Source organism: Balaenoptera borealis (genome assembly GCF_965194805.1).
Source record: "Balaenoptera borealis genome assembly, chromosome: 3".
Classification (NCBI taxonomy): Eukaryota; Metazoa; Chordata; class Mammalia; order Artiodactyla; family Balaenopteridae; genus Balaenoptera; species Balaenoptera borealis.
In genome coordinates this window covers 176,754,126-176,767,265 of record NC_138866.1, presented here as the reverse complement: position 1 = coordinate 176,767,265, position 13,140 = coordinate 176,754,126, and the positions used below count along the sequence as shown (strand labels likewise).

At 48.2% G+C, this 13,140-nt stretch overlaps 1 protein-coding gene and 1 long non-coding RNA gene across 15 annotated transcripts in view; both read left to right on the top strand.

The window, feature by feature from the left end:
- The window catches only part of FRMD4A (FERM domain containing 4A), a 474,860-nt gene that overhangs the window by 422,201 nt on the left and 39,519 nt on the right, over positions 1-13,140 (top strand). For all 14 annotated transcript variants that reach the window (XR_014242614.1, XR_014242615.1, XM_082385295.1 and 11 more), the window contains one exon: positions 656-797. Coding sequence is in view for 12 of the 14 variants with exons in the window: in XM_082385295.1 (XP_082241421.1) it covers positions 656-797 (142 nt within the window). In the remaining 2 variants the exon portion in view is untranslated. The remainder of the gene's footprint in view (positions 1-655; positions 798-13,140) is intronic.
- LOC309625756 lies at positions 4,197-8,010 on the top strand. The gene is made up of 2 exons (XR_014242738.1): positions 4,197-6,724; positions 7,045-8,010. It is a non-coding gene; the product is annotated as an uncharacterized lncRNA (long non-coding RNA).

Genomic DNA, 13,140 nt, shown 5'->3' with positions numbered 1-13,140 from the left:
AGTTTTCATGGCTCCGTGGCTAATAATTTAAGAGTTTAAACCACCTTAGAATTTACTGGAACTTCATAAATTTGCTTCAGACATCTCTTAAATCATTCACAAAGCTGAAAATTATTTTTCCCCCTTCTTTTAAGCACAAAATCACGTAAAATTGCTACTGTTCGTTGAGAGCTATGTAGGAGGCGGAAGGGAGGGAAGAAGAGGGGGAGGGGAGGGGTGGAGGGAGGCCTTCACTTGCCTTACTTCTTTTGACCCTAACAGAACCTGGAGCGGTAGGTGGTGCTTTCCCTGTTTTATACTTGGGAGTAATGAGGCTCCGTGAGGTGAAGTCCTTCCCCAAATCAGGACTCCACCGAGGTCTGTCTGACTCCGAAGTCCACACTTGTAAGCCCTGTACATACAGCCTGTGGGATAACAGGCTTCGAAATTCCTCGCCGTGTCACCTCTGGAGCCTTATCTGCTCCCACCGGGAAGCTTCAGGGGATGAGCCATGGGCCCTGGGGACACAGAAAAATGCGGCAGTTCGCAGGCCGTGAGGCCGTTTGCTAGATCTCGGGAAGACAGGCGGGCGACCGAGCGATCGCTGTCGTCGGCGTGTCCTGGCTGGGAGGGGAGCGTCCCCCGTCTAACCTGTCCAACCCGGTGGTCTCTCTAGTCGAAGATCCATGCCGCCCGCAGCCTGAGCGAGATCGCCATCGACCTGACGGAGACGGGGACGCTGAAGACGTCCAAGCTGGCCAACATGGGCAGCAAGGGCAAGATCATCAGCGGCAGCAGCGGCAGCCTGCTGTCCTCAGGTGAGCGGCGTCCCCCGCGGACCCCCGAGAGGGGCCCCCGGGGGGGGGGGGGGCGTGCTCCGAGGAGGCGGGGCTGAGCCGCTGGCTCTCACGTCCTGAGCAAGGTGTGCGGCCCAACGGGGATCCGAGGAAACGGCCAAGCGTATGACCGCGTGGAAGCAGGGGAGGGGGAGAAGCGGCAGTAGAGCCTCACGGTGCGGGAAGGCCACCTAAGTGCCTTCGAGCAGCCCCCAGAGCCTTCCCAGTGCTGATGGCTGAGCGGCAGGAATGCCGGCTCCAAGGACGGAAGGCGCGGGCTGCCGGTGTGTCACTCAAGGAGAATTAGACGAGGAGCCGCTGAAGGTCAGGGTCGTGGTGCTTGATGAGTGAACTACTTTCTGTTCCCGGGGGACTTCTCGAGGCTTTCCAAAGTACAGAAAACCCTTGATCGTTTGGAAGGGAGAGACCTGTCGCAGAGTGTGGTCTGGTGCGCTTTGAAAGGCAGGGTCAGGGGATCTGATGGCCGTCTGTTTCTGCCGGGCCCTGGGTCGTTTGTCTTGAGGTGTCGGGAGGGGCAGAAATGCCCCGAGGTTTGAGATGGGGCTGGACTTCAGGAGGAGGGATGCCATTGGCTGGCGTGACAGGAAGGGGAGCGGTTTTGAGTTCGGCAGGGAGTGAGAGGGAGGCAAAAATTGTCGGGAACTGTTAGAAAAGTACAATGCAGTTCGCTCCCCAGGCCACATGGTCAAGGCCTGATTATTCTGGGAGCCAGTACACACTTCCTTGCCTCCGAGCCAGAGAGTAAAGCAAGCAGTCTTTGCCCTACCTCATTTTCCAGGGTCATCTATGTACATGTGGTGACTGCAGATGGTAACAAAATAAAATAAAAGGAAAAAGACAGGAGGGGGTGGGGAAAGCCGAAAGCTGCCTAGTTAGCTCCTGGGCTGGTGGAGTCCAGTGAGAGCCAGGGAAAACCTTCAGACCTGAAGGGCGAGGGTGAAGATGGACAGGCCTTTCTAAGGTCCTGGGAGGACCCAGGTCATGTGTGCACGGGGCCAGGCGTTTTATAAAATCTGTGAACGTAACACATTTTGCATTCTTTTTCTTAAATAGAGCCACCAAAATTATATGTAGGTTTCAGGCTCTACAAAGTTGTTTCTGCCTCTGCCAGATCACCGTTAAGGTTCACCGTAAAGTAAACCTCTCACTGTCCTGGATTCTTAAAAAGTTTTCATCAATACAATGGGCCAAGTAATCATTGTTTCTGAGGCTTAGAGGTTTACAGTGAAGACCGTGGACAGTGCTGTAGCAAAGAGAATGCCGTTCAAAGTCCAAGACCCCTGCCTCGATTTCCAGCCTCTTCCTATCCCCTGCAGAATGATGAAGGGCAGGACCAGAGTCAGCCCTGTGATTGTCCTCTAGACATCCCTATCCCCCGTTAAAGCCCAGAGTCTCAGATCTGAGCCTGGATTTAATCTGTCCACTGTCCTCCTAATCCAGCCACAGATGAGCCCGCCTCTTCCTTCAGCCTCAGTGAGGGGTGCACCCCTGCTGTGGTTTCATAGCCCCTTGGAAATCTACGTCCGTTCTGAATGTGGCGTGTTATACCCAGGAGAATAGATTCTTCCAGCTCAGGGGTTCCCTGCCCTCCAAGTGCATCGGAACCCCTTGGAGGGTTCGTTCCAACTCAGATAGCTGGGCTCCAGCCCCGGAGTGTCTGATCTGTAAGTCTGGGGTGAGCCTGGGAATTAGCATTTCTAGCAAGTTCTGACAAGTTCCCCGGTGATGTTGATGCTGGTCTGGGGACCACACTTTGAGAGCCACTCTTCTTGGTGAAGAAGAGATAAAAGCCTGAGGTGGGTGTGCAGCTCAAGATCAAGGAACCTAGGTCTCCCCACTTTTACACCTGTGTCCTGGTCCACCTGCTCGGGCCCTTTGTCTCTGGCAGCCGCCAAGGGTACAAACGTAATAGCAGGTAGAGAGGAGGGTGGTGAACAGGAGCCCCAAAGCGTCTAACACGGAACTGACACCATTCAACCGTCAGAAATGAGATCCAGGGACTTCCCTGATGGTCCAGTGGTTAAGACTCTGCGCTTCCACTGCAGGGAGTGCGGGTTCGATTCCTGGTGCGGGAAACCGGGATCCCCAGTTTTTTTGGTGGCACGGCCAAAAAAAAAAAAAAAAAGGAAAAGAAATGAGATACCAAGATCCAGGCATCTTCAAGACTGGAAAGCAATTCCTCTCTGTTACTGCCAACAGCTTGACATTAATAATCAATCCCGTGGGCTAGGAGATGAATCAAAAGAAAACTTTCCTGCTGAGTCCACTCCCACACCTATTATAAGCATCTTTATCTCAGGATATTAGAGCAATTTTTTCATGTCTGATAACTTAGTGACGAGGACCCCGGGCAAAGCTGTTTGGGCATCGATGGAGGTAGCCGAGGCCCCCTGCCTGCCCCACTTCTGCGGTGGCTCCATCCTTAGGACCGGGACCCTCGGCCTTTTCCCTGCCCACCTTCTGCTGCTCAGCCAAACAAGAGGAAAGCTGGGCAGACGGGGGAGGAGGTGGAGAGGTGTGAGTCGTGCCCCGTGACCAGGCCAGGGAGCACTTCAGACTCAGCCCAGCCCTGCAAGGTAGGTCCTGAAGAACGGTCCTTAACCGCTGAGGCTCCGTGGGGAGGTTTCCCCCCGCTCCGACTTAGGAAAGGCCGCAGGTCAGTGGAAGGAGAGACCTTGCGCAGAAAGTGTTCCATCAGTCAACTCGGGGAACTTCTAGGACCTGTCGATCTGGCCATCACTGCCACCAGGTCTGCGATTGCTGCCCCTCTGACTTTTCATGTGCAGGAGAAGATGCCTTCACCTGAGGCCTTGCAGTCCCACCTGGACGGGACAGTTTTCCATCCCCCACCAGATGGAAATCTAGGCTAGCCTCCCACCTGTGCTTTTCATCCTTTAGTGCGTCCTGCCTGACTGCGTGTGGAGAACACCTTTTAGTGATGGGCTCCCGCAGAAGGAGAGGGCGTCGCTCTTTCGGGATGGCCTTGGTTTAAGCACTCTTTTTTTTTTTTTTTTTTTTTGATAGAGGAAGTAACTGCAGTGGTTTTTAAATTTATTTATTTATTTAAATTATTTATTTATTTATTGGCTGTGTTGGGTCTTCGTTTCTGTGTGAAGGCTTTCTCCAGTTGCGGCAAGCAGGGGCCACTCTTCATCGCGGTGCGCGTGCCTCTCACTGTCGCGGCCTCTCCCGTTGCAGAGCACAGGCTCCAGACGCGCAGGCTCAGTAGTTGTGGCTCACGGGCCCAGCCGCTCCGCAGCATGTGGGATCTTCCCAGACCAGGGCTCGAACCCGTGTCCCCTGCATTGGCAGGCAGATTCTCAACCACTGCGCCACCTGGGAAGCCCTAAGTACTCTTTTTTTTTTTTTTTTCAGAATAAGCATTTAATACTTAGTTATTATTAATGATACTCCATTTTTTTTAATATTAATTAATTAATTTATTTAGGCTGTGTTGGGTCTTCGTTTCTGTGCGAGGGCTTTCTCTAGTGGCGGCAAGCGGGGGCCACTCTTCATCGCGGTGCACGGGCCGTTCACTATCGCAGCCTCTCTTGTTGCGGAGCACAGGCTCCAGACGTGCAGGCTCAGTAGTTGTGGCTCACGGGCCTAGTTGCTCCGCGGCGTGTGGGATCCTCCCAGACCAGGGCTCGAACCCGTGTCCCCTGCATTGGCAGGCAGATTCTCAACCACTGCGCCACCAGGGAAGCCCCTAAGTACTCTTTTTATGACACTTTCCAGACCCTATGATCTACCTCTCACTCAGGAAATAAGATACAAATAACCTAGTATCCTATTGGATCAATTATTGTCTCTCCTTCACCTACTGCCAAATGCTAAAAAAAAAAGATGGTGTCTGATAAATAATCCTGAAAAGCATTTTGAGAAACTGATGATCACTTGAGAATTCTTTCTGCTACCTCTAACCCTGTGCCTAACACTCAGTAGATGTTCCATACACGGTTTTTTAAATTTTTTACATGATTTCCCCATGACTCATTTATTTACTGACTGGAAATTTGTACCTTTTGACTCGCTTTACCCATTTCACCCACCCTCACCCCCTGTCTCTGACACCCGCCAGTCTGTTCTTTTTATCTATGAGCTCAGGGTTTTTTGGTTTTAGTTCGTTTGTTTTTAAAGTCTATGTATCAGTGAGATCAAATGGTATTTGTCTTCCTCTGATATACTTCACTTAGCATAATGCCCTTGGGGTCCATTTATATCGCAAATGGCAAGATTTCATTTTTTTTGTTATGGCTGAATAATATTCCGTTGTGTGTGTGTTATAGTTACAATTTCTTTATGCATTCATCCACTGGTGGACACTGAGATTGTTTCCTTGTCATGGCTATTGTGAATAATGCTGGTATGAACGTGAGGGTGCAGATATCTTTTCCAGTTACTATTTCATTTCTTCAGATAAATAACCAGAAGTGAAATTGCTGGGTCATATGGTAGCTCTATTATTAGTTTTTTGAGGAACCTCCACACTGTTTGACATAGTGACTGCACCAACTCACATTCCCACCAACAGGGTATGAGGGTTCCCTTTTTTCCACATCCTCGCCAACATTTGTTGTGTTCTTTCTGATGATAGCCATTCTAACAGATGTGAGGTGATTTCCCATTGTGGTTTTGATTTGCATTTCCCTGATGACTGCTGATGTTGGGTATCTTTTCATGTACCTGTTGGCCATTTGTATGTCTTCTTTGGAAAATGTCTGTTCAGATCCTCTGCCCATTTTTTAATTGGATTTGTCTTTTGTTGTTGAGTTGTATAAGTTCTTTATATTTTTTGGATGTTAGTCCTTTATCAGATATATGATTTGCAAATATTTTCTCCCATTCAGTAGGTTGCCTTTTCTTTTTGTTGATGGTTTCCTTTGTTGTGCAGAAGCTTTTTACTTTGATGTAGTCCCATTTGCTTATTTTTACTTTTGGTGTCAAATTTTAAAAAATCATCACCAAGACTGATGTCAATGATACACGATTATTAAAATTAAATTTTGAAGGATACTAGTAAGAATCCTGCATGTGCTGCATTTTAAGAACCTTCTACATTCCCAGAGTGTGTGGTAAGATCCTCGTTCCTTGCCAAGATCGCTCATAAACCTGCCACTAACATTTTCCCTCAAATTGTACTGTATCGCTTTTGTCATGATGGTATCAGACCTTCAGAGGTTAATCTTGTCAGATCAGGCTCCTCCTGCAAATACCATCCTTCCTCATTATCTTTCATTTATCCTTCCACCCTTGTCTGTACCCAAATTGTGCCGTAACTGAGCCGTGTAACCACACTGTGATATTGCTACTGTATAAACATTTTTTCTAGCTCCCGAACTTTGCTAGGGACTATGCATAACATTTAAAAAGTTACAGCTTCTCTCCTCAAAGAGTTTGCATACTATTTATTGATGTAAAACAGAGATAAAATATTTCCAACTCTTAGTAACTTTGAAGGTGATTTTCCTATTTAACAAGAGTACATCATTACAAAGTACTGGACTTCAGTCATTTTAAAGCTATCTGAGGTCTCAGATGCTAAAGAAATGTTATTGATATCATTAAAGAAGTCAGAAGTCCGCACTTATTAATGACCTGAGCCAGGGGCTAACATCTCAAAAAGAAAAGGTCTGCAGAGTTGAAATGATTTACTAACGCTCGGGGCCAAGACCCTCTGAGTTCTTCGGCGGTAACACCCAGGGCTGTCCCGTGGGAGACCTGTAGTCCTAGTAGAGACCCTTAGAGGTACTGAGCCTTCTGAGCTGTGTCGGATTAAAAGGGGTCAAGCCCTCACCTCCCAGAATTGCACTGGATGAGATTCAGACCCTAGGAAGGTTATGGAACCCGCGTCCCAAATCCATTCGTGAAGGGGCTCCGGCAGGCAGGCTTTTTTTTTTTTTTTTTTTAATTTTATTTATTTATTTATTTATCTATGGCTGTGTTGGGTCTTCGTTTCTGTGCGAGGGCTTTCTCCAGTTGCGGCAAGCGGGGGCCACTCTTCATCGCGGTGCGCGGGCCTCTCACTATCGCAGCCTCTCTTGTTGCGGAGCACAGGCTCCAGACGCGCAGGCTCAGTAGTTGTGGCTCACGGGCCTAGTTGCTCCGCGGCATGTGGGATCTTCCCAGACCAGGACTCGAGCCCATGTCCCCTGCATTAGCAGGCAGATTCTCAACCACTGTGCCACCAGGGAAGCCCGGCAGGCAGGCTTTGAAAGGAGGTGAGGACCCTTCTCCCAGAGCATCCCCTGGAGGAAGGGACGTCGAGGCAGCTCAGGGCGCAGCCCCCCCCCCCCAGGCCGGCAGACCCCCACCCCCACCCCCATCTTGGTCTCCTCACAAGCTCTGCACCTCTGGGTAACCAGCCAGCCTGTTGCCTGACCACTGCGGGGTGGGAGAGGCGGGGTGGTGACAAGCAGGGGACGATGTAGTCACTGTGCCCTAGGAGAGCCTCCAGATTTTCCAGGGTTCAGATAGAGTTTGAGAGGACAACTGTGAATTCAAAACATTTGGTGATGATGATGATTTCAGAATTCAGAAAAAGCATCTGAAATCCTTTCTGTGGGAACTTTAAAGGGTTTATTCCTCTCTTCCTTACCCCCATTTCTTGAAATCTCAAAAACAGATGGGAAAGGGGAAAAAAATGGAATGACAGAAGAAAAAACAAAACAACTGCATGCTGAACATGCATGGCCTTTCCATAGCTCCTCTGAAAGCGAGAAAAAGTGTAGGATTGTCCCAGCGTTGCTTCTGGAATTTGCCATCCCAGAACAGTTCTGGTTTCAGTAGGAGGGGAGGGGCTCAGGGAGATGTGTTTTTGCTCTCAGCCGATTTAAAGAAAATGGCACAGACTTGCTTAGGAGACACCCTGTGTTCTGCAGGCCCATGTGGGTTGTGCATTAACTGCCCCCAAACAAAAAAGTGTTACTGCACATCCTTTCTTAGAGGAATAGAACAATGAGACTGATGCTGGCTTTTTGAATGGAAATACAGGGCCAGAAGCCACCCACTGTCTCCAAAAACAAAATGGCATGTTGTGTCTATAAATAGGAATTGGGCTGTGGGATTAATGATACAGCAGTTGAGTCATCTTCATTGTCAAGGGCAGGATTGCAAAGAATGTGGTGATGGATATTTGGTTAAAAAAAAAAAAACAACGAAATATAACAAAACCCTGCAGTCTGCTGGGATCCCCCGGCTCTGTCTGACCCTTTCCGCTCTGGAGAAAAACATGTTGTACTGATTATAGGGCCTGCTCTGCCTGGGACCCATCCACGTCCATGACTCAACTCTTCACACGTTCGCCCTCTCTGAATGCCAGCACTTCCTGCCATTGTTGGGCAGTTTATTAATAACTAACATAATAACGAGGGTGCCAGCTGTTTGCTGTCTCTCCTTCCAGAGAACTGATCTGATAGGGGTCTGCCAGCTTTGTGGTCAGGGCTGTATTCAGCTTAAAATACACGGCCTGAAGTTGGTATCAATCACATGATGTTTGGGGGCTTTTTTTCTTCTTCTTTTCATCTTCATCCCTTTTTTTTTAAATATAGATTTTATTCCTACAGATCAAATTTATTTCCTTTATGTTTTGCAATTACTTTATGTCAATTTTTTTTAAATTGGGGTATAGTTGTTTTACAGTGTTGTGTTAGTTTCTACTGTACAGCAACGTGGGGTTCCCTGTGCTATACAGCAGGTTCTCATTAGTTACCTGTTTTATACACATCAGTGTATACATGTCAATCCCAATCTCCCAATTGATCCCACCACCACCCCCCGCCACATTCCCCCCTTGGTGTCCATATGTTTGTTCTCTATATCTGTGTCTCTACTTCTGCCTTGCAAACCGGTTCATCTGTACCATTTTTCTAGATTCCACGTATATGCGTTAACATAACGATATTTGTTTTTCTCTTTCTGACTTACTTCACTCTGTATGACAGTCTCTAGATCCATCCACGTCTCTACAAATGACCCAATTCCGTTCCTTTTTATGGCTGAGTAATATTCCATTGTATATATGTGCCACATCTTCTTTATCCATTTGTCTGTCGATGGAACTTTGTCAGTTTTTTTGCTGCCCAGCATGTGGGATCCTAGTTCCCCAAGCAGGGATGGAACCCACGCCCCCTGCATTAGAGGCATGGAGTCTTAACCACTGGACTGCCAGGGAAGTGCCATTTTCATGCTTTCTTTTTGGCTCTCATTCTATCTCTTCCCTCTGTTTCTCTCCAGCCTTTCAAAGGTTCTGTTATCGGCTGCCTGTCTCTTCTTAAGTCTAATGATGCCCAGGATTCCAGCGGCCTTTCGTGTTGGCCCCGGGCTCAGTGCCCTGCAGATGGGCTTAGCCGGCAGCACTGCCAGAGGGCTCGCCTTCTGCCGGGGTGTGTTTATATGGGACTGTGTAACCGGTGAGGGCTGCGAAATCTCTTTCTGTGGAATGGATGTTTCTGGCCGTGGCTTGAGCAGGACAGGCCTGAGTCAAAATTGTGAGAAGACAGAATGGTTGTCCCTTTCTGCTCTCTCACTGGGGGTACAAACAAACCTAATAAAGCCATTTATACTGATATAGTTACACCCTCCCGTGTAAAGGAATATTTGCCTGCTAAAGAAAACCAGGGCAGAATGATAATCTGTAACCTAAGTGAACGACTTTGATGGAATTTTAAAAACTGAAAAAGAAATATCGCCATCTCCTCCCCATAGCCTTTGCTCTCTCTTCCCATTTATTGAGACCAGCCTTCTCAATATTACAGTCGAATCACAGAATCTTGGAGCCAGAAGGATAAGCCCCCTTATTTCACAGTATAAGAAATGGAAACCGTATAAATTAACTCATAACAGTGGTTTCAACTAGGTGGTTTACCAGATGCTGCTAATTTTTTAAATCAGTGGTTCACTTCTCTCCCTCCCTCCCTCTCCCCCAACCCCGAACCTTTCTCTTTTTAATCATCTTTGTACCCTTCACCCTTTGGTAAAAGTGCCACTGAGCACTTTTTTTTTTTTTCTGAGTCCCAGAGACTCTTCACTGCCACCAAATGGTGTTTATTTTCAAAGCGCTCCCATTTCACTGCTCTTTTACATGCACTGTTTTATTTTTAAAATATCCGACCCTAATGAAAAGTTCTCCGGGCGTGCACTTTTCATGTGAAAAAATCACATTTCGTTCCCTGAGACGCTCTCCAGAGATCACACACAGTTATCCTGAAACCTGCCAGGTGGCTTTATTTCCCATGTTCTCTTAGGACATCTTTTCTGTAAGGAATTCATAATTGAGGATTTGTAAGGCAAATAAATATCTCTTCATCATAAAGGGTTCAGACCTTTTCCCTTGTATTTATTCCTGGGGTGTCTGCCAAAACTTTTCCTTAACAGCTTTTGTAGATCTGCTGGGAATATGCCTACTTTCTTTTTTTTTTTTTTTTTTTTTTTTCCGTAAAAGTCTAAACAGACAGATTGTCATTTCCTTCCCTTACTTTTAGGACAACAGATTTCTTTCTTCTTTGGGGTACTGTTTGTTTCAAATTTCCCCTGCTTTCAGAGAGGAAAGAACCCCTTCTGTCTCCTGAGATCAGCGGGGCTCGTCATCAGAATTCCATCTGTGTAAAAACAGATGAGCCCCGGTTCCTGACAACATTCTGTTTAAGAGGATGCGTTCTCATATCCGGTGCAGAGTAGCCCAGAGTCTTTTGAAAGATTGGAGCACGTTCTCCATCTCAGCCCGATGAGGACATCCTTCCCCACGTTTGCCGGCTGGGAGGGGAGCTGCCGTTTGTGTGAGCTGGCCCTCCCCACGCATCCTGCCCCAGGGCACCAGCTGCCCACTGGGCGACATCTGGAGTTCCCTAGCTGGAGCACGAGAAAGTCCAAGAGGCGGTTTCTCCAGAGGTGGCAGAAATATCTCCGCCAACAACATCCCTAGCATCCGGGAGTTCACTCTGGAGATTTCCAAAGACCCACTGAAAGTGACTTTCTGATATTCAGTGCATCATCATTCAAACGCTCCCGGCTGTGTTTGGATTGGAATTGTCTTCTTTGGGGTCAGATCTTTTTCTCCTCCTCTCCAGCCAGCTGAGGAGTGACCTATTTCTATAAAGGATGTGGATTGAAAAATGATCATCAGAGAGCCAAAAACAAAAGACATTTTCAGTCTGGGCTCATTCAAAGAGATATTATATTGACTGAGCAGTAAGCAGGATGAAAGGTTTTCCAGAGAACTAATCCGATGCTGATCATCCTGGCAGCGGACCACAGGGCGACTCAGCCTCCTCAGACCTCGTCAGCCCTGCAGGTTAATTGCCTAATTGGCCTCGGGATGTGGCAGCTGCCATCTCTCCCCTTCAAGTGCGTGGCTCATCTCCTCCTTCCTCCCACTGGACAGCTTTTCATGGCCGGACCCCAGGCTCTCTGAGGGCTGGACCCACGTCCAGCTACCTGTCTCCCCCACCCCGCCTCGCACACACAAGGTGCTTCAGAGACTTCTCCTGTGGCTTCCTTGGCGCATCTGAAGGACCCGTGGGCTCCTCCTCTCTGCCTACGTGTTCCTCCGTGTGGTCCCGCAGAAAGGGTCTGGGCTGGAGAGGCAGATAGGCTGGCACACTAACCGTGTTTATTACAGCCAGACCCAGTTCCTACCCTCATGGTGCTTCCATTCTGGGGATGCAGCAGACCAAACCGCCAAGTTGGAATCCCAGCTCTGCCTCCTAACTTCCCAGTGACCTCTTCTATGAAAATGGGGATAATGTTTCTGTGAGGATGAAATGAAGTAGAACGTGTGGGAAGCTCCTACCAGGAGTTCTGTAAAAATCCCCTCCCTTCCCTTCTTCTCCCGAGTTTCCTGCATGCGACCTTCCACCAGCCTTCCAGCTTCTTGCCTATTCACTGTTCTTCCTCTTTTACATTATGAGGCTCCCCAGAATTGGGGTGCCAACTCCAAACAAAGGCCAGGGGACACTCCTGAATACAAATAACTACAAATACTCATGTAGTGCCTATTACGTTCTGTTCTAAGCATCTTGCAAGCCAATGCGAATCAATCTCATTTGATTCTCCCAACTTTTGAAGAAGTCCTGTTTTTTAAATTAATTAATTAATTTATTTATTTATTTATTTACTTTTGGCTGCATCGGGCCTTCCTTGCTGCATGGGCTTTCTCTAGTTGCGGCGAGCGGGGGCTACTCTTCGTTGTGGTGCGCAGGCTTCTCATTGTGGTGGCTTCTTTTGTTGCGGAGCACGGGCTCTAGGCACACGGGCTTCAGTAGTTGCAGCACATGGGCTCAGTAGTTGTGGCTCACGGGCTCTAGAGCGCAGGCTCAGTAGTTGTGGCGTACGGGCCCAGCTGCTCCGCGGCATGTGGGATCTTCCCAGACCAGGGCTCGAACCTGTGTCCCCTGCATTGGCAGATGGATTCTTCTCGTTTTGTTTTGTTTTGTTTTTAATTATTATTTATTTATTTGTTTTTATTTATTTATTTGGCTGTGTTGGGTCTTCGTTTCTGTGCGAGGGCTTCCTCTAGTTGCAGCAAGCGGGGGCCACTCTTCATCGCGGTGCGCGGGCCTCTCACTGTTGCGGCCTCTCTTGTTGCCGAGCACAGGCTCCAGACGCGCAGGCTCAGTAGTTGTGGCTCGCGGGCCTAGTTGCTCCGCGGCATGTGGGACCTTCCCAGACCAGGGCTCGAACCTGTGTCCCCTGCATTGGCAGGCAGATTCTCAACCACTGCGCCATCAGGGAAGCCCGGCATGTGGATTCTTAACCACTGAACAACCAGGGAAGCCCAGAAGTCCTGTTTTCATTCCCATATGAGAAGGGAGGTAACAGATTTAGAGCAGTCATGTGACATTGCCGAGTCCTCACAACTAGTATGGCACAGAGCTGGGACACAAGCCCTGACTTGTTAGCTCTAAACTACTACCAGAAGTCTCCGGAAGCTACCAGACCAGTTGACGTTTCCCGAGGTGTATTCACATCAGTCTTTCCTACAAACTTGGTGCTACTTGAAAGTTTGACCACCACCAACAACGAACCGCCAACAACGAAGTATTTATTCGCTACTTAGATCTTTCAAAAGCATTCCAGTCACTCCTGTTTTTCCTTGGGTTCGTGCACCAATTGATTATGCTTGGACAGTCCTTTCCAACTAGCACTTGGCTACTGCTCTGTCACTCTCTACATTTTGAAATCTCACTCTTCTGGCTCCGGTAGAGAGCATCCATCCATCTTCGTACTTCATTAATCCCAAACAAAGCTCAGATTAAACTCTTACTTAGTATTCAGGTTTACAGATAATTTGCTTTGGCCTGTTGAT